Source organism: Equus asinus, chromosome 4, assembly GCF_041296235.1.
Source record: "Equus asinus isolate D_3611 breed Donkey chromosome 4, EquAss-T2T_v2, whole genome shotgun sequence".
Lineage (NCBI taxonomy): Eukaryota > Metazoa > Chordata > Mammalia > Perissodactyla > Equidae > Equus > Equus asinus.
In genome coordinates this window covers 32,525,382-32,547,558 of record NC_091793.1, presented here as the reverse complement: position 1 = coordinate 32,547,558, position 22,177 = coordinate 32,525,382, and the positions used below count along the sequence as shown (strand labels likewise).

The 22,177-nt window shown below is 38.0% G+C and overlaps 1 protein-coding gene across 2 annotated transcripts in view; it reads left to right on the top strand.

Annotated features, from left to right (window-relative positions):
* EPYC (epiphycan) overlaps positions 1-21,760 on the top strand; it is a 47,490-nt gene extending 25,730 nt beyond the window's left edge. For both annotated transcript variants that reach the window (XM_014841268.3, XM_070507049.1), the window contains 5 exons: positions 9,406-9,577; positions 14,940-15,098; positions 15,947-16,149; positions 17,419-17,514; positions 21,128-21,760. In XM_014841268.3, the coding sequence (XP_014696754.1) occupies positions 9,406-9,577; positions 14,940-15,098; positions 15,947-16,149; positions 17,419-17,514; positions 21,128-21,298 (801 nt within the window). In that variant the 3' untranslated portion in view covers positions 21,299-21,760. The remainder of the gene's footprint in view (positions 1-9,405; positions 9,578-14,939; positions 15,099-15,946; positions 16,150-17,418; positions 17,515-21,127) is intronic.
* Positions 21,761-22,177: the final 417 nt, after the last annotated feature.

Sequence of the window (22,177 nt, the reverse complement as noted above, 5' to 3'; positions counted from 1 at the left end):
CAGTCCTCTCCGAGATCTCCGGCAATCCCTAGCCCCACGGGGCGGGCAATGGCAGCTGGGGGTCGCCCCGCCCTCAGGGCTTCTCTCCAGGCCTCTGCCAGAGCCGTGAATGCTGGGCGTGGCCCCTCTGCTAATGGCAGACAGAGAGTTTTGTCTGCTGCCCGGGCGGAGCTCCGGCGCTTCCCCTCCGGGTCGCAGGACCGGCCTTTTGAAAGTTCCCCCCGCCCCGGTCTTCTCCGAGATCTCCGGCAATCCCTAGTCCCACGGGGCGGGCAACGGCAGCTGGGGGTCGCCCCGCCCTCAGGGCTTCTCTCCGGGCCTCTGCCGGAGCCGTGAATGCTCAGCGTGGCCCCTCTGCTAATGGCAGACAGAGAGTTTTGTCTGCTGCCCAGGCGGAGCTCTGGCGCTTCCCCTCCGGGTCGCAGGACCTGCCTTTGAAAATTCCCCCCGCCCCGGTCCTCTCTGAGATCTCTGGCAATCCCTAGTCCCACGGGGCGGGCAACGGCAGCTGGGAGATCTCCGTGCCCTCCGTGTCTCTCTCTGGGACCCTCCGGGTGCCCCGAGCACCAGGCTGGATCCCCCCGCCAATGGCGGGGAGAGACTCTCCCCGCGGGCTCAGGTGTGCAACTCCAAAGTTTCCCTCTGCGTTTAGGAGTAATTGCAGGGGGTTTAGGTAGGGTTCTGGTCACCTGTTTCCACCGTCGCTCCTCTGTTGTGTTCTCGCTCCTCCCCTAGACGTGCGTGGATCCTCTGGGGGCGTCCGTTGGAAGAAAGCCGCTTGCGGGTACCAGGCTGCCCGTCGGGGTCGGAGAGCCCTCACCTATTTCCACATCCTCCCGGAGGAAAGTCCATCCGCCTTCCGATGTATAGTCGCGTGGGTGTCTCAGACGTCCTGAGATGCTGTCTGGATATCCTTTGTCAAGCGATAAGTGTCCAAATAATTGTAGACTCGAAGGGCGAGAGACAAAGAGGACTACTCACGGCGCCGTCTTGGCTCTTCCTAAGATTGATTTTTTAAAAACTAAGAAAGCAGAGGGCTGGCCCGGTGGCACAGAGGTTAAGTGTGCACATTCTGCTTCGGCAGCCTGGGGTTCGCTGGTTCAGATCCCAGGTGTGGACATGGCACCTCTTGACACACCGTGCTGTGGTAGGTGTCCCACATATAAAGTAGAGGAAGATGGGCATGGAAATTAGCTCAGAGCCAGACCTCCTTTTTGCAGAGGAGGACTGGCAGCAGTTAGCTCAGGGCTAATCTTCCTCAAAAAGAAAAAACACTAAGGAAGGAAGCATTATATTTTTCATAGGTGGGTATATACATCCGAGCAAGTCAATATCAAATGTTACGATTATTTTATGCTATTTTGATGTAAAAAAGTAGCCATTGACTAGTTTTGATATTTGACTGGCAGACATTTATTCATTATATAGATTTACTAATTTTGGCTTTTTTTTTTTTTTTTTTGGTGAGGAAGATTGCCCATGAGCTAACGTCTGTGCCAATCTTCCTCTACTTTGTATATGGGATGCCACCACAGCATGGTTTGATGAGCAGTGTGTAGATCTGCACCTAGGATCCAATCTGGTGAACCCTGGGCTGCCAAAGCCGAGTGTGAGAACTTAACCACTATGCCACCAGGCCGGCCCCAATTTTGACTTAATTAAGTTAATAAAATACTGAGATTTAAAAACAAATTAATTAAAATAATGGTGAATTCACTCAAATTTGGTGGTGTAATATTTCCGTAAGTACTACAGCAGATAACCAAGATCAAAGGACAGCTGTTTGTAAAAGAGAAATCTGAAGGCCAGAGAGACAAAAGAAAGTGCATTTACTTTTTTCTAATGTCAATGATATGTGCCCATAACAATGTTAAAAATTATTCCCTTAGTATAATTAAGAAATGGATAAGAAAACAAAAATTGAAAATGTCTATATTAGGGCAACCTACATTAGCACTTGCAACACACAACTCCAAAATCCCAGTGGCTTAACACACAAAAGAATTTATGTCTTGCTGACATGACTTCTCATGCAGGTCAACAGGTTTGCTGTCCTCCAAGTAGTATTCAGGGATTCAAACTTCTTTCATGCTACAACTTCACCATCTTCATGTTGGGAGTTCAAGGTCACACTGGTATCTTGTGTTGACAAATGTAGAGAAGAGAAATAATGTGGAGAAAGTCTACTTGCCCTTCACTGATTCAGACCAGATGTGGCACATTACTTCCTCTCCCATTCAATTGGCTAGAACTAGCCACATGACCTAATCTAGATTCAAAGAAAATGGAAAATGTATTTTAGCTGAATGCCCAGGAGGAAAATGAAACAATGCGGTGAATACATGAATTGTCTTAACCATCATGTTTAATGAGGCTAAAGTTTCATTCTGATATAATACTTATTACTCACAAAAGTGAGAGAAAATTATTATAAATGCTGCTTGGATTTTACAATCCAACTACTCAATGTTATGTGATATTCTTCATACCTGCCAATTTCAGCAGAAGATTAAAAGATTAATTGACTGCCAAGTGCTCCCACGGGCCTAGATGGCGTTGGTACAGTTTTCAGCCTTCAGGTTCAGCAACTGACAAACAATCAGTCATGATCAGATCAGACTGTAGGCTGATGAATGATGCCAAGCGAAAATCACATGAGGCTTACAATATGAACAAGAAAGTCCATTAATGAGTTTGTAATGTGAATAGTCATTTCCCAGTGATGCGAATGCTCACTCTCCCTATCCGTACCCCCTTTCACTCAGAATGAAGGTGCCTAAGGAGTTAGATTACTCAGCAGAATTTTATTTGGCTGTGTAGAGAATTAAAGTTAAGGAAGTTGAGCAGTCCTTTGGCAGGGCTGATTAGATTCAAATCCTAGCCTTACCACTTAGCTGTGTAACCTCAGCAATTTACTTAGTCCTCCCGCTTCCCATCCTCCATTTACAAGTTTATCAAATGTGCACGATGATTATACTTTCTGCATAGGGTTGTTCTGAGAATGACATGAGAATCAATGAAGAGCATAGCAGGTTCTCATAGATGGTGAGTATTCAATCCATCCCTGTTATTTTCATCTAGCCCATGATAAGATCCAGTAAAATCTCTCTTCCCCATGTTAGAGATGATCTGTTTAGTGACTGTGTTGTTTATGCTCAACAATTTTAATATTTCTCTCCTCCAAACAATGCTGGCCACAATAACCTACTATTCTCCCCTGAACTCAATTGTCTAGGCTATCTTCTTCAGTTTACTTTTCTTTCTTTAGCTGTATTATCATCACTAACGAGTCAAGAGTCAAGGAGATGCTCCTGAGGGCTTGGGAGAAGTTGTTTGTCTCATTGTGCATTTTTAAGATCAGTTTTACATCATGAGAACAATCTAATGTAACTTCAGTTTCTTGAGTGGGGACCTCACTATGACTATCCCCGACTCTATGTATATCTACACTAAAATCTGCATTATTTTTCCTATCCTAATAGAAATAATTATATCTTCATTCTTCAATGAAAATAAATGAGTCAACAAGGATCTCAGTATATACATACTTTCTCTGTCTTCGGAGATTTAGTGTACTGTCCTTTTTCTCAATTGCACACATAAGCAAAGAAAAGATTAGTAAAATATTTTCCCATCTCTGCCTAAGTTGGGATGCTTTGTCAAATTGTAGGGAGTATACATAAAGAGGATATGAAGAAAATTAAGGGAAACTTAGGTGTCAGGACTGATTAACTGATGACTTAGCGTTAACATGTACTCAGGCAGTGTCATCACATTCTGTAATCCAGGGAGAACCATTCACATGCAATGCCAAATAAATAGTGCCTCTAGGAGTTGTGCAATGGAGTGGCTCTTACTTTGGGTGTATAATTCCATCATTCTCTCAAATATAGACCACGCTTAACCAACATCTTTGGATCAGCAGTAGATTCAAAACCAGTTTCATCAAATGAAGTCAAAGCACATCTCCTTTAGTTTCCTTTGACAATATGTTTGCATCTACAATGAAGGTCTATTGGCAGACATGGAGATGTCTGAGCCATAACTAATCTCTTTTTATACCTGCTCTCTCATGCATGTTTAGAATGTTAAGATATCTTGTTACTCTGATATCCAAAACAATCGCTTAAAATATCAAAAGTTGCCATTATTTACCTGTACTGATGCAACAGTATTGATCAGGAGGCCTCTTAATTGCTAGGCACACTACTCCATGTGTTCTTTCATCTTCCAACAGGCTGGCCTCAGCTTGTTCATATGACAAAGGAGCAGGGTTCCTAGAGAGCAAATGGAAACAAGCAATGTTTCCGGAGAACTACCCACAAAAGTGACACAACATCAATATATTCTGTTGACTAAAACAAATCAGAAGGCCAGTCTAAATTTAAAATTCAAGGGATGAGAAATTAAGCCTCTACTTATTGATTATAGGAGCTGAAAAGTCATTTTGCAAAGGGGCATGGATCTAAGGAAGGGAATAATTGCAACAATTAAAAAAAAAATGTACCACAAATGCAACAGTAGATGTGCCAACAAAAAGTACACAATGCTCTGAGAGCCACCAAACACGTTTGTCTAAGTCAGATAGATAATGAGACACTTCTCCAAGGATGTAAGACTTCAACTTGATATGAGGGAAAAAAGAAACAGTTAATTACAAGGAAACTTTGGGAGGTGTTGGATATGTCTATTACCCTAATTATGGTGATGGCACCACAGATGTTTGCATATATCCACACTCATCAAATTGTACACATTAAATATGTGCAGTTTTTTGTATATTAATTATACCTTCAGTAGAGTTGTTTAAAAATCAAATGAATTTGGAAAAAAAAATATGGGGAATGGAAGGAGTTCCAAGCAGAATGACTAGTTCATGCAATTGTCCTACAGAAGAAGAGCATAATAAACTAAAGATGGCCAGTGCAGCAAAAGAGCACAATTGGTATGAGATGGAGGAAGAGGACACCAGAAGGGCCAAACCATGAGGAGGACCCTATAAGTAAAAAAGTTTTGCATTTATTCTAAAAATAGTAGTAAACATTTCCATGGCACTTACTATGTGTGGACATTATTCTAAGTGTTTTGTGGGTATTAACATTTTCATCCTAACACAGCTGTACTATTTATAAGAGGATTTTACAAACAGAGAATCTGGGTTCAGGGAGGTAAAGTAACCTGCCCAAGGTCTCACAGCTAGGCTAGATTCCGACTCATCTAGTCTGAATCCTTCCTCCTACCCAATATGTTATAGCACTTCTGCTAGGCCATTGTTCTTGTGGTTATTAAGAACAAAAAAAGCCATTGAAGGATTTTAAGAGGGGTTGACATGATCAATTTCATCTTTTTAAGAGTTTATTCTCACTGCAGAGTGAATACAGACCAGAGGAGATCCCAACTTCCTGTAAGTAGACTAGTGTCGTATTTCAGGCAAGAGAGGATAGTAACTTAGATTATGGTAATGGTGGCAGACAGGGAGAAAAAATAACGGTATTGACAGATGTTTAGAAAATAATAAGGACAAATAAAATGGACAGGGGATCATAACTTAAGTGTAATGCTTGACATAGACATTCAGCCTCGTTGATTAGATAACTGTAAAAACTGGTGAACCTTCCATCATTTACAAATTCTTACATTCGTTTCCTGATCCTCTCACTCATTCATAAAGGTAGGAATCAAATCTGAGTAACTTGAATTCTTTCATAGGATTCTTTCCATCACACATATATTACATCTTCATTGAGTTCCTCACTGGAAACTTAGCTGCAGATTAAGTGCTGAGAATAAAAACTATTAAAATACCAAAAAATAAAACACGTTGTATTGATTGAAACACAATGCTTAACAGTAGCAGATGATTCGTGACTGCCCTAAACAAGTATGATGTGCCTGTTTGACAAGAAGTTTGTACTGAAGGGATTCAGTGGCAAATGAGGCAATCAGGAGGAAGCATGACTGTTGTTTCTGAACACATTAATTTTTCATTTTTTTTACCCTAAAATTAAGACAAATAAAATAAGTAGACTTAACGGTAGCAACATGGTTACATTGATCATTTAGATGGGTTTTTTGCTAAATAATACATGGATTTCATTAAAATTACTTTTAACCAAATGTTATTGTCACTTACAATGGTGCTGAGTACTTTTATAGAAAGATTCTTCTATGGACAGCTCTGCCAATTATCGGAGAATGAAGGTCTCAGATCTTTTGCAGCGTTATTGATAACAATAGAAATATCGCCGGTAAAAGTCTCAGTACACATAATCTGGGACAAGAAATGTAACTGAATTATTTTCTGCTGAGAGGCCTTATTTCTCCAGGGAGCAGAAACTTTGAGACACTTCAGGGTCATTTCAGTCTCCTTTACCCCAAGGTTGTATTGAGGTGCTGGGTTGTCTACACGGAGTCAAGGCTGTGCAGGGTGCAGAGGCTGAGGCAGGCCTGAGGACTCCTTTCTTTGCACTATTATCTTTCCAGGCTGACATCTGCTGAGACCTCACTCTATTCAGGTCTCCCTCTGTGGCCTACTCGTTTGTCATCTCTGGTATAGGTACGCCCTTGCAAGGACATGGAAGGTACTAGCAAGCACAGTCTGCCATGATGTAAATTATCTATAGTTCTAGGACCAGGTAATTAAGAGACTAGAAATGGACAACTTACTGCAAACCAATCAACTCAGAAACGTACCCTGCTGGTACTAGGTCTAAGAAGATATTCAAGTACAGTAGTGACTAAGCTCAAGGTCATATGTAGGAGTGACACTTTGTATTGTGTTTTTAAACTTTAGGGAAATATCATGAACAGATTAAAAAGTCAGTTCAGTAGGAAGCAAGTCAAAGTAAAATAAGGAGGTAAAAGGAAAAAGAATGGAGGAAAACTTCAAAAGAATTAATATTTATATCAGAGGCTCAGTTATATTTGCATTTGAGTGTTACCAATTGTAGCTTGAGAAAAGAGGCAGGAATGTTTTCTGGCAATTTGTGTTTATGCCCAAATTTAGGTTTCTGCAGCATAAGCACAAAAGTCTGCCACAAGGAGAGCCAGGCGGCCCTGTTTCCCTGGCTGCATGTCTTTGCATGCATTGCCTCCAAACATATCACAGTATGAAATTTGTTAAAAGAGGAAAAAAGACGCAAAGCTAAATCACTTCATTCAACAGTCCGAATAAATATGTCTGCAAGGCAAAAGGCTGTCCACGCACAGTACTCTGAGGTTATAGATCTGCAATTTTGCTGAACTGAGAAGGCATTTCTCCCTGTTGATTTTAAAAGTTTTTCATCATTCACATTTTATTAGCAAGTAAGCATGAACAGAACAGTTTCTGGTAAACACAAAAGCTGTTTTGCCTCATTATACTGGATGACACGTGAGATCTTACAGCTTCACATCAAATCAGTGGAAAAACAATGATCTGTAAAAAGTATGTGCAAACATTTTTCCTGCAAAGCTAAAGATTCAAGGCAACGTGTCTGGAATGTGTTTCTCCCTTTAGGCTGCCTCCATTCCATGAAACATCTGTCTTAATTTCCGCTCTTCCTGGAGCCTCCTTTTGGTCTCTCTGCAAATCCATTCCTTTTGAATCTGCCTCATTCTGACCCTACAGATGGAAACCGTATGTCTCTCTCTTTAAGGAAGTGTGCCCAATCTTCTCAAGTGGAGATTTCTAGCCAATTTTTATAATATCTTCACTTTGGCTTCCTAATGTACAAATGCAGTATGATTTGCTTTTGGTTTGATTTTATGCTTTCAATGCATTAAAGTAAGCATTAACATGCTCACTGATTCTTCCCAGCAAAATCTCTAAAGTAAGCATAGAGCTGTGAATTAGATATATTTTGGACAAGCAAATTTGTTTTTTCTATACTTCAATAAGTACTTGTTGATTGCCGATTATGCTACAGCCTTGAGGTACAAAGACAAGAGACACAACTCAGAGTACACCACCTAGTAGGCTTGGAAAGGTAGAAGACTGATGGAAGCAACACAACACAGTGTAGGAAGGGCCCGAACAGAGAGACTACAAAAGCACAGGAGAAACAATTCAGACTGACAAAAGAAAGTGTAGTGTTTCTTTAAAAGGGTAATTTTCATTTGCGAAGCACTGTATTCAAAATGATCAAAAATGACATTAAATAATGTGTATCTTTAAAATGTTATGGTTATCTGAGACATCTATTTAAAATGTCCAGAAAATATCTGGCCCAATTAGGTGCCTATTTTATACGGGAGAGTAGTAGTTGGCATGCCATTTTGATATTAAATAAGTTAGAAAGTAATTTGTGCATTATTTTGCTTTTTTAGTGAAAATGTTTCGCTTTATTTAAAGAAGTGGGTGGAAAGGGGCAAAAGCTCCTTTCAGAGTGGTCAGAGGAGAATCTGGGATTTCTGGGGAAGGCCATGAAGAAACTAGGCCCCAAAGGGTGGGTCCTGCTTCTTGCCCAGCCAATTGTCTTGAGCAGATTTCCTGTCCAAACTTACAAGGTTGTCAAATAGCTAATAGAAGGAATAGACATGGAGACAAAAGAAGAGATGGGAGAGTGAGGGGTTATTCTAAATGCAAACAGCCCTCTTAGAAGCAACAACCTCATTATTCAAAATATGCAAATAAGGACAAAAGCAAGTGTAATCTAAAACATAATTTCTGAAAACATCTTTGAGAATTTTTTCAAACTTATGAATGACTCCTATTGTAAAAGCTCTCAAAAAGGTCCATTTTAACATGCCCAAATATTGTTGGTAATACTTGTTATTTAAAATAATATTGAAAATATATGAGAAATGGCATATTATAATAAAATCATAAAGCTTTTATGTCTCCATAAATTTTATTTTAGTAGAAAGGATACTTTTCAGTAAAATACAATTAGAAGAAGTATGAGTTTCCACAAAGAAACAGAATATTTGAACGTAGAAGACCAAAGATTGAAAGGACTGGAACATACATGTCAATCTCTAACTGGTCATTATCTTCAACAGGAGTAGAATTAGCACTGCAGGCTGAAGGGGACTTTTGGATTTTATTTTGCACATTTCTGGATTAATTTGAATCTTTCACAAAAATAATGCATTCTTGTAAGGCTATATATTTAGAAAATAATAAATAAGTTTTTTTTTAAACCTATGAAATAAACATACCAGGATGTTTAAAAGAGCAAAAAGACAAAAGAAAAAAGGCATTGGAAACTATTACTAAGATTTGAGAAACCAAATTAATTAAAAACAACAATAGCTGTAATTAGAACCACATGTGCCCTCCCAGGCAAGCAAACCATACTGTGTTGAACTTCAGAACATGAATGACCTCTTGTGGCAAAGATGGGAACATTTTTAAGTTGTGTCACTGCCACACAGGGTGATTGAGAAGGTTGCCTGATGGAATGAATTCTGCTTCTTTTTCAGACTGAAGTAGTGACAGTGATGCCTTCAGGGAACAGAGAGCTCCTGACCCCGCCCCCACAGCCAGAAGAGGCCGAGGAGGAGGAGGAGGAGGAGTCCACCCCCAGGCTGATTGATGGCTCTTCCCCACAGGAGCCTGAATTTCCCGGGGTTCTGGGCCCACACACCAATGAAGGTCAGGTCCATCCAAGCTGAATTGTAACTACATCCACTTGTTCCTTCCTTGAAACTGCCAAGCTCCAACTCCATAGGGAGCCCTCATGACCCAAGGAGAAAGTTTTGGAATAGGCTGGGTATAAAGGAGGAGATACACATGTATTTTGTATTCAAATATAAAACAGTTTTAATAATTCGGTTTTGGTCTGATGGGAGTGATCAAATAACCAAAGATTTGGGATGGAAATATTTGTCTGGCTTCATTACTCAAAACCTTCATGGGAGAATGCATTTGTAGAACAAATGATACTCTGTTAGCAAAATTAGAATCTGTGTCTGAGAGATCAGACCATAGTAATTCAAAGTGATAAGGTGATGATGATGATGACGGTGATGACAGTAACAGTAATAATAACATTTTACCTTGATTGAGCTATCTGTGGGCCATAATGCTCAGCACTTCATATTACCTCATTTGACTATTACAACCTCCCCAGAAGGTGTTACTATTATTCTTTTCATTGTTACCGAGAGAAACTGGCTCAGAAAGGGTAGGAACTTTCCAGAGATCACATATCTACTAGTTTCGCACACTGGATTTGAAGCGAGCCTGTTCTGATTCTTGTCTGTGTACTTATTGGAAAACAGGCTTGTTCTCATTCAGTCCTAGGATGAAGCAGAGAGAGGAAAAGAGAAGAAAGCGTTCGTATCATTGGACTTCATCTCACATGGCCTGAAGGTGGTCTAAAACCAGAATCGTTTAGTTAATGAGAAGGAATTCCTAGTGCTAAATGAGTTTCTATGATTTGTCTATATTTCTTCTTAGAATTTGTCACTGTCCATCTTTGGGAAGCTCAAGCGGACTGACACAGAATAGTTTTACACAAATGGAGAATGGCACAATGAGGTGGTGTATTACAAATGAGTAGGCTTCCCATTGCAAAGGTCCAGTTACTATCGAGCATCTCTGTACTCTAAGTTCTGGACATACAATACTTATCTTAAAATAACTACTGTTCTCAAAGATATTTCTGTCTAGTACAAGGACACAGACGTGTAAACAAACTTAGAGGCAAGAATGTGGTACAGGTAATATGAGAAAAGTCTGTGCAGAACATACTGAGGAAAGAAAGAGAGAGAAAAGCATTCAAATCCAGGCTTTGCAACTTGCTGGATAGAGTCTTGAGCGAGGTGGTCAATATTTTTTTTTGCCTTAGTTTCCTCATCTAAAAAACAGGATAATAAATAACAGATCTTACCTAATATAGTTGTTATAAGGATTAAATGAATGAATTTAGTGCCTGGCCCATAGTAAACATTATAAATGTTAGTTATTCTCATTATTCTGTTATTGGTAGAAGAGTTTATCCTTTTTTTTACTCTCAACGAATTTTTCAGAGTACAATACAATATTATTAGCTATAGGCACTATGCTGAACAGCAGATCTCTAGAACTTATTAATTTTTCATAACTGAAACTTTGTACCCATTGAACAACTCTCTATGTCCCCCTCTCCTGGTACAGCCCCTGGTAACCACCAATCTATTCTCTGCTGCTCTGAGTTTTCAACTGTTCGCCAATAAGTAATATAAAAAGTCGGCATTTATGAAATGCTGCTGATAGGTCAGCCATAAAAGTGTTTTATGTACATTAACTCTTTGAAAAGTCACAACAATGCTATGTACTAGGTATTGTTATCTCCACTTTATAAATAGGAAAAGTGGAACTCCAAAGTACTATGAAGGTTGTCCAAGATCATGGAGGTGGATGTAGGGGTGCTGGAATGCAAGCAGAGACCACTCAATCTTGCCTTTCACGAGCACATCATATTCTTTCCACATAGTTAACTTTCTATGAAGTTGTAGAACATCTACAGAAAGAACCAGGGAGTTACATACACAATGAGAAGGAAATGTAAGTACCCAGCAGAAAGCCCTCAGATGGGGAAATTAAATAGCCCTAGAACATTACTTATTTTTAAGTAATTTCAGATCCTTCAAAAGTTGACTGATCTGGCATCATTACATGTACTCGTGGTCTTTCAGCTGAGCCAGGAACAACAGAAAAGCATAATGTCCAATCTTTTTCAAAGCTTTAGTCAAAATCATGCTTCAGCACTGTCAGTTTTGAAACAATATAAAAATATGAATTTTAAAAAAATTTTGTCTCTAAAGTAGTCTGAGCATGGGTAACGAAGTTAAAAGTTTAACTCACATTTTAATTTCCAGAGAAACATCACCAGAAATTCTAAACTTTAAAATTAAATTTAAATCTTATACATTTATGAAAGTTAAATAGTTTGGAAATATTTAGAACGTTAAAAATCAAAATATCGTATTATTTTACTATGAATACAAATTTCTAAAAATAATATTCTGAAGCTGTATAAAGTATGCTTGAGTTATGAGGAAAAACTAGAATTAAATTACAACTGGTGTGAATATATATAATTGTCCTAAGCAATTACTGCTAAATTAGTACAGCCATGAATATATGAAAGAATCAAATGCCTTACGTTTAAAAAAAATTTATGATAAGTGGCAAACATTAATTTATAATGATTGGATAAATTAGCAAGTATTAAATATTTTACAGCTCCCTTAAAACTTTTTTGCGTAGATTTCCATTCCTAAAATAGTTTTCATTCCTGATGTTGTTATGGTAAATGATTCTCCTGTTTAAAGATAGCAATTAGACCTTAACAGGTGCATCGCTAGTTCGTGATCACAAACCAGAAATGAATCTTTCACCTAAGCCGACCAAATGTCCCAGTTTGCCCGGCAGTGAGTGTTCCCGAGATGGGGGACTTTCAGTGCTAAAACCAGGAAAGTCTCAGTTAAGTTGGGATGAATTGATTGCTGAGCAAACCAGGGAAATTCTTCTATTACTTTCTTCTCTCCCTCTCTAGGCTGTTTCACTTTCTCCATTCATCTCACATTCTCACAACCCTTGCTGCCTTCCTCCCTTTACTCCTCAAGCTCATCAGAGAGCTTAGCCTCCTACTTCACCATGAAAATGCATCTTCCTCTCGGCAGCTCTTTGGTCTTTCTATTTTCAGACATACACTTCACCTACATCTCCATCGATGCACCTTATCTCCCTCTCCTCCTATTACAATGGAGGAACTGTCTGTCCTCCCACAAGTGGGATGTGAACCCTTCCCCTGTTCTTTGAGACGCATTTCCTACTGCCCTCTCAGGATCTGTTTTATATTCAACCTCTCCTCCTTCAGATCCTTTTCCTCAAATCTCTCCCTCTTTAGTCAATTTCCCTCATCATACAAACCACCAATGTCTTCTTATAGTTATCATCATCTCTCCTTCCTCCTTCTTCATAGTCAGACATCTCAATAGCATTGCTTATATTTGCTGTTAACTATTTTCTCACCTCCAACTTGCCCCTTAATTGACTATAATCTGGCTTCCAGCCTCATCACTCCATAGCTCTGACTGAAGTCTCCTATAACCACCTCAATAATTAATCCAAGACACATTTTCAGTCCTGAACTTTCCTGACATCTCAGCAGCCTTAGATGGTTTTCTGTTCCCTTTTCCTCCAAACTCTCTCTCCACTTGGCCTCCATAATACTGCCTCATCTTATTTTCCTCCCTGGCTTCTGGTCATTGCTTCTCTATGTCCCTTAGAAGCTCAATGTCCTCTACATGACCACTAAACAGAAGGTGAAGGAGGGGTAGAGGGGTGTGTGTGTGTCTGTGTGTGTCTGTGTCTGCGTGTGTATGATAGAGAGAGATGGAATATAATCCAGCCTCCTAAATATCTTTTGGGTCTGTTGCCTTTTATATCACCATTTCCCTAGCCAAGCAACCGTCACCTTTTATCTAGAAAACAACTCATTCCACTCTGCTCACTGGCCCTCCTTCAATCTTCCACCACAACTTTAAGCACAGTGATATCTTTTGTTTGTTTTTTTGAGGAAGATTAACCCTGAGCTGACATCGGCTGCCAATCCTCCTCTTTTTGCTGAGGAAGTCTAGCCCTGAGCTCAAATCCATGCCCATCTTCCTCTACTTTACTTGTAGGATGCCTACCACAGCATGGTTGCCAAGTGGTACCATGTCCACACCCAGGATCCGAACAGACAAACCCTGGGCCGCTGAAGCTGAACGTACGAACTTAACTGGTGTGCCATCGGGCCGGCCCTCACAGTGATATTTTAACATGCAAATCAATCATGTAATACCCCTAGCTGTTCATCCTTGGGATAAGGAACAAAAACTATAACACAGCCTATAAGGCCCATGAATGTTATGTCCCACAGGTTCCAATGCTCTCTGTGCTGTAGCTACATGGACCATCTTTCAGTCCCTCCAAAGTGAAGGAACTTGGCACACGCTGCTTCCACTGCCTGCATGCTCTTCCCTCCCACCTGCACAGTCAACTCCTTCTCCTCTTGTAGATCTTAACCCTTTCTCTTCTTGCAGCTCTCAGCTCAAGTGTCACCTCCTCAGAGAACCATGACCCTCAGATTGGATCAAATTCCTCTATTTTATACTTATGTCATATTTCATGACATTTATCACAGTCATCATTTTATTTATTTATGTAATCAACATTCATCTTACATAGCAGATCATAAAATAGACTGTGTCTCTTTGTGCCCACCACTGTTTCATCAGTTAGCACAGTACTATCTACATAAAAAGAATTCAATAGGGGCCTGCCCAGTGGAGCAGTGGTTAAGTTCACACACTCCGCCTCGGTGGCCTGGGGTTCTCCAGTTCGGATCCCAGGCGTGGACCTAGGCATCGCTGCTCAAGCCATGCTGTGGCAGGCGTCACACATATAAAATAGAGGAAGATGGGCATGGATGTTAGCTCAGGGCCAATCTTCCTCAGCAAAAAGTGGAGGATTGGCACTGGATGTTAGGTCAGGGCTAATCTTCCTAAAAAAACCCCAAAAGATTGAATAAATTACATATTGAGTGAATTAATATTAATAATTATTACCTTATCATTTTCTTGAAGCAGATTTTGGTTCAATGGGGTGTTTAAATATTGAACCAAAGACCTAATAAAAATATTATATGTGATGTTTTAAATTTATAAAAACCACAATCTTAAAATTTCCATTTGAAAATAGAATTTCTAATAAGTATAAAAGCAACAACATTTCCATATTCACTCAGTAACTTAAAATAAAATTTTAAAACATTACAAAGAGTATACTAATTATTGGGGTGGCTGTAATTGGTATATATGACTTTACTATTCCACACACAGAAAACTATATGAGAAAATATGAACTATACCAGGATGGTCTGTATGAGACTCTAACCTTGTTTACCAAACATTCCTAATCACATTATTTGTTAGAAATTGCTTTTGTTGCTTGCATGTAATTATTTGCCTCTATCTTTCAGACTTCCCAACCTGCCTTCTGTGTACTTGCATAAGCACCACCGTGTACTGTGATGACCATGAACTTGACGCCATTCCTCCACTGCCCAAGAACACCGCCTATTTCTATTCCCGCTTTAACAAAATTAAAAAGATCAACAAAAACGATTTCGCAAGCCTAAGTATGAATGACAGCACTATTGTCCTTCTCTTCTTTACAGACTTTCCTAAGATTTTTGCCCTGTAAAATGTTGGTACTGAAAATGAAACTTGAATATAAAATATGGCTCATAAATCAATTCTTTTTTCTTATTTAAATATTTGAAGGCTTGTTTTAATTATAACAAAAAATGACAAATAATGAAAGGTCATGATGAAACTATATCATTGTTGATATTTTCAAGTAAACTATTTTTAGCTAAATAGAAATCATAAATATTGTATTTTATAAGCTAGAACTCATTATAATGTTATGACATTAAGAGTAAAATGTCATGGTCATATATTTACTAGGATTTGGCTTGTTTGAAGAGACTTCCACTCAAGTACGGTTGCTTTATGATGATGAATGGAAGCCAACATTCTGACTTTATAATGATTGTCAATTTGGAAGAATTTTGGTACTTCTCTTCATAAAGTGTTTTAATCACTTGACAAATTCTTAATGCTTTTATTTTAAGAAAAATGTATCTTTGACTTTTAGATAATACAACAATCTGCCATCACTGAGGAAAACATTTTAACTAGTAAAATTCAGAGAAAGTTTATGTAGAATATAGGTCAAAGACTATTTTAAATATAACATGCCCATTTCTCTACTAAAGTTACACTTTCTTGTAAGTGCACAAATATGAATAGTATTAGGAGGAAACAATTAAATTTTGTACAGTAGTTAGAAATCATTATTTCATTAGTTGTCCACTGCTAAATTCCTATTTAAATTTGCTTGCATGTGGGAAAATTTATATTCATATTTTTATGTGAGCAAAATATATTCAAGAATATTTAACCACTTCATTTTTTCTTCTAGATGATTTAAGAAGGATTGATCTGACATCAAATTTAATATCTGAGATTGATGAAGATGCATTCAGAAAGCTGCCTCAACTCCGAGAGCTTGTCCTGCGTGACAACAAAATAAGGCAGCTCCCAGAATTGCCAACTACGTTGACATTTATTGATATTAGCAACAACAGACTTGGAAGGAAAGGAATAAAGCAGGAAGCATTTAAAGTGAGTTTTAAGTGTGGTTATGAAAGACTTTCATCTTCCCACTCCATTTGCTGTCAATGACTAGCCTTTTTATTTCTATAAAGGGATTAAATATGATGAGACTTTTAACTCCTAAAATAAACTTTACAACACTCTTTTGGGAAATACTGTGTTTGGTATGTTCTGAGGATGATCAATCACCAAGAACAGAAAGCAGAGCTCGCGTAAGAAGTGGGTGGCTATCCGGAGCACCAATCTATAAATTGCACCTGGAAATGGTATAAGTCAGATAATTTGTATTTGCCAATAACTCCACTCAGGGAGAGCATTTTGTGTAGTTAAAAGGATAAATGCTTGTACAGGGAGTGGGTGGTGCCTTGAGAGTAGAAGTCTTCTAAAATACCTTGTAAAGAAGATGGATTCAGTTAATCTTAGGAACTTTGTTTTCTAAGTGAAGGAAGCAAGTTTGGGGCAGGAGTGACTTGCTTGGAATAACAACATAGAGTCTGGAAACAGTAACCAGCTGGCTTTCTTACCCACTCTTACTCTGAACAAGTTCATTCTCTAAATATATGTTGAACAAACAAATTTAAAATACTGTTTGAAGGGACATCACATTACTCCATGGAGGCTACAGGGAGTCATGTGGACTTGTAAGGTAACACTGGGAAAGAACGAAAGTCTTCTCTCTCCACCAACCCTCCTGTGACGCCGCCCTAGTGGGCAAGGGAATTAGTGCACCTCATTAAGTAAGGGTCAAAGTCTAGTCTCCCCACTCAGCATTTGTTGGCATGGGTGTTGGTGAGTAACAGGTTGTGCTGTGGAATTTGGCTAGAATAGGCCTGTTATTGTCTCAATGTGTTCTGTCTTGCTAGGCTGCCCTTTTCCCTCTACTTAGGCTAGAGAGAGCAGGCTTTTGTTGGGGGAGAAATCCTCATTTCTCCACCCCTATAACATGAAGGAAATTCTTGCTCTGCTTTACAAAATCCCATTGCAGAATGTCTTAAATGGAGTCACTAACTTGTTTAAATTGAGAAAGTTAGAGTGGACAGTTCTTAGAGATTGAGAAGCATGTTCCATTATCATCAAGAGATATCTGCTTGCCATCAGTTCTTCCAAAACTCATTTGAACTGTCTACTAACTTAGGAAACTAATCTGCCTCAACTTTACAAAACAAGACCTGAACAGGCATGAGTTATTTTACAAATAGTTGCATGAACAGGAAAGGGAAAATACAACTAATGGCACCACTAATTTTTATTAAGTCCCTACATTTGGAATGTTTACAGGATATGTATGATCTCCATCATCTCTACCTCACCGATAACAACTTGGACCACATCCCTCTGCCACTCCCAGAAAATCTGCGGGCCCTTCACCTCCAGGTAGGCTTCCGCTAGTAAGGTCTACTCAACAGTTCCACAGAAAACAAAAGCCCAGGAAGAATTTGGGATGCGAAAAGCTGTTCATAATAGCATGTTGAGACACTGTGACAATTTTTCTTCTTTTTCCTCACTCTCTCATTCCTTCTCTCTCAATATGAGTACAAGGTATTTGTACATTCATGACCCTATGTATACTGGTTTGTTTCTCATAACCTTGGTCTTTATTTTCATTCTTTGCCAAACCATAATACGTCTTTTTGACACACAAAGCTTCTTATGAAAATTGCAAGCTTCATCTGCTGAAGAAGTGTGTAAGGATTAGAAATAGAAAGAAAAAAGGGAAAGAAAAATCTAATTTGATTTCTAGTTCTCAGGGGGAAATATGTCAATTTCAGCCTTTATGTAGTGAATTAAATTCAATTTATGTTCTATAACATTCCTATCTACTGAGAGATGATAGATTTCAATCTCTCTGGTTTAAGAAAATGCAGTTTTTTCTAAACCAACATATTTGAAAGTTTGCGTTATTTTGAATTCCATTAAGCTACATTTTATCTTTGAAGTAATAAATGAAAACATATTTTCAAAAGTGCTATGATCTAATATTTGCTAAATATATTTCATTTAAATAGATTAAAAATATGCTCAATTAAAACAAACATTTTTGGTTATTAAAACAAAGAAAGATAAATTATTTCTTATTTCAGATGTGAGTAACTTTTGGTCTACAGCTGTAATCAACTTTCTCTACTAATTTCATCTGTTCTGTGGAATAAATCTGTAGACAACACATCCATTGTGTGCTCAAAGAAATAATACCATAGTGTAATATTACAGTTTTTTAGAGAAAAAGTGCAAGCCGTCACAAGAAGTGATTTTGCTACGCTAGAGCAGGTCTCAGATTCCTGTGTTTTTCTCTGTGGATTCTGTAAATATTTACATCTGTGTCTTTTCTTTTATTCCTATTAATATATATCTTTCCATACTTTTTTTGAGTGTCTTTGTGTGTATATCTGTCTATGAGTCTTGGATATTTGTCTTTTTCGAGACTTTTTCTGGCTGTGTTTATTTCCTTAATATATATGTCCTTTCTAGTTCTCACTCTGTTTCTGAATGTTTCTCTCTTGGTCTCTGTTTTTCTGGGGGCAAGTTTCTATGTATATGAGGATTTCTGGCATTGTTTATGACTGGAAGGAGGATTTTCAAGGGAATCCTCAAGGAAATTTTGGAATGTGTTTTCCAATTCTGATTTAAATCTTGTTACTATTGTCTGTGATGATATTGACTCTGCAAAGTAATGAGTCCTCTGATCTTATATTTAAACAGAATATGCTTGGATATACAATATGAGATATTTTTGAAGTAAATTGGCTTTACATTCTCTAGTCTAAGGTTTAAAAAGGCATTAAGTGTACCTTTTAAAATATTCCTCTTTCACAACCACCTCACCAATATTCAGCATAAAGTTTTTTATTTTACATTGTCTTCAATTTATATATGTCTCTAATGATTTTAATAAAAATTCTCTTTTTTGATTTCTTTGAAAAATGTTTGCTGACATATATTATAGTGATTTTGAATAACAGCCCCTTGGAGCTGGACCAGTGGCATAGTGGTTAAATTTGTGTGCTCTGCTTTGGTGGCCCGGGGTTTGCAGGTTCGGATCCCAGCCACAGACCTAGCACCATTCATCAAGCCACACTGTAGCGGCATTCCACATAAAATAGAGGAAGATTGGCAGGGACATTAGCTCAGTGACAATCTTCCTCAAGCAAAAAGAGGAAGATTGGCAACAGATGTTAGGTCAGGGCCACTCTTCATCCCCCTCCAAAAAAAGAAAGAAAAGAATAGCAGCCCTGGCAAAAGCAGATTCCCTGAGCTGCAATTCTACTCCCAACAATATTTAATGATTGGACAAATATCTGAACCTTCCTGTGTCTCAGTTTTAGTCAGAGGTAATTCACTAAACTATCTGAACTAATAAATGAATTCAGCAATGTGGCACATTATAAAATCAATATAAAATATTAACTGTATTTCTATACACTAACAATGAACTAAACCACAATGGGATACCACTTCACACCCACTTAGTTGGCTAAAATAAAAGAGACAGACAATTGCAAGTGTTGCTTAGGATGAAGAGAAACTGGAACCATCATACATTGTTGGAAGAAGGGTAAAATGGTGCAGCTACTTTGGAAAACAGTTTGACAGGTCTTCAGAATTTTAAACATAAAGTTACTGTATGACTCAGTAATTCAACCCCTAGGTATATACCTAAGAGAATTGAAAACATATGTCCAAACAAAGTTGCACACAAATGTTCATAGAAGCATTATTCATGAGAACCAAAGATTGGAAACAATTCAAATTCCTATTAACTGATGAATGGATAAACAAAAATGTGATATAGCTGTAAAGCCGAATATTATTGGGCAATAAAAAATAAGGTGGGGGCCAGCCCAGTGCCACAGCGGTTAAGTGGTCACATTTTGCTTTGGCGGCCTGGGGTTTGCTGGTTTGTATCCCGGGTGTGGACATGGCACTACTTGGCAAGCCATGCTGTGGTAGGCATCCCACATATAAAGTAGAGGAAGATGGGCATGGATGTTAGCTCAGGGCCAGACTTCCTCAGCAAAAAGAGGAGGATTGGCAGCAGAAGTTAGCTCAGGGCTAATCTTCTTCTTCAGAAAAGAAGGTGGTACTGATACATGCTAGAACATGTATGAACCTTGAAAATACAATTCTAAGTGGAAGAACCCAGTCACAAAAGATGAAACATTGTATGATACCATTTATGTGAAATGTTCAGAATAGGAAAATCCATAGAAAAAGAAAATAGTTTAGAAGTTGCCAGGGGCTAGAGGTAGGGGAAAATGGGGAGTTATTACTAATATCTTTGGCTAATATCTATGGGGTTTCTTTTGGGGATGTTTAAAATGTTCTCAAATTAAGTTGTGATGCTTATACAAGTCTGTGAACATATTGAAAATCACTGAACTATACGCTTAAAATGGCTGAATTTTATGGTAAGTGACATACACTCAATAAAACTATCTTTAAACATCTAGTTCTGGACCCAGCTTATCTTTCTGATATTTATTCACTGTCTCCCTCCCTTCACTTTAGCCATCTTGACTTTTTTCTCATTCTTGAACATTCCATGCTAATGACTCAGAATCTGAAGTTGGGTTCTCTCCACCTGGGATATTCTTACCTTGGCTCTTTCCATGGACATGTCTTCTTGTCATTCCATTCTCAGTTCTATTGCTATCTCTTAAGACAACTTTTCACAATCACCATCCTTTCTTCATAGTTCTCATTGTTTTGGAAATAACTCTTTTCCTTTAAATTTGTTTTTTCACCTCCTTATCTTATGTTCCCATTACTGAAGTATAAGCTCCATATGGGCAAGCATGTGTCTATTTGTTAATTGACTTATCCCCATTACCCAGAAAGTGCTTGATGTATAATAATCACATAACATGCCTTTTCGGATGAGAGAAGGAACAAAAGAATAGAAACGGAGGTGAAGCAAATGGATGACGTTATTAATCAATACTAAGGATACGTTATATCTTGTCTTATAAGATATTTCCATCTTTTTCAGAATAACAACATTCTGGAGATGCATGAAGACACCTTCTGCAATGTTAAAAATTTGACTTATATTCGAAAGGCCCTAGAGGACATTCGATTGGATGGAAACCCTATCAATCTCAGCAAAACTCCTCAAGCCTATCTGTGCCTACCTCGCTTGCCTATTGGGAGTCTTGTCTAATTTCAGATAGCGGTTAGCATTACGATGCTGGCCATAACAAACAATTCTCACTGCTCTCTTCATAAACAAAACTCAGCATGATACTTTCAAATTGTGTTCTCAATGATATATAATTACATAAAATACAACTAAGACTTTTAAGATATGATGGCAACTTAGTAATCTAAGAAAAACACCAGAAGAAACAGGAATAAACCAAAAGATGTACAGAAAGAGCAAAACCAAATGATAAAAAATATTTCACAAATATTCTTATAAATCATATGTAACTTGCAACTTTTAAGGATTCATATCCTATATAACATCAAGTGAAGCATATAATAAAGAAAAATTAAAAATGAACACTTTAGGTATATTGCTAAGATTTAGATGTTTTTAATTAAACTTTTCTCTTCCTTTTTTCTTTCACTAAAGCATGTTTCTGTTTCTGAATTCATTAAAGAAAATGAAGAAAAAAATAAAAGTATTTGAAAATTTCAATGGCTTTGTGGGAAAATATTCATTATAATCACAGCATGCAAATAACTATAACAAGAATACATATAGCTTCAATTTTTCAATAATAAAATTTTATCATCTTAAAGACCTGTCAATTCATTTTAGACCTTTGCTAAATTGACCAGTTACTTGGTGTATTTCTGCACCTGTGAAAATAATAAAATATAGAAAAGGGAGCATATAGACAATGATAATGATAAGCACACTAGGGAAGAAGTTAAGGAATACCTTCTAAGGGAAGTGGATCTTTCCGAAATGTATAAACATAATATAGGCATATGGTTAAAAACTGAAAGATAATACAAGAATATACAATGAAAGATGAGTTTCCTTCCAGCTGCAAACTCCAAGTTTTCACTCCCTAGAAATAACTATTCAATG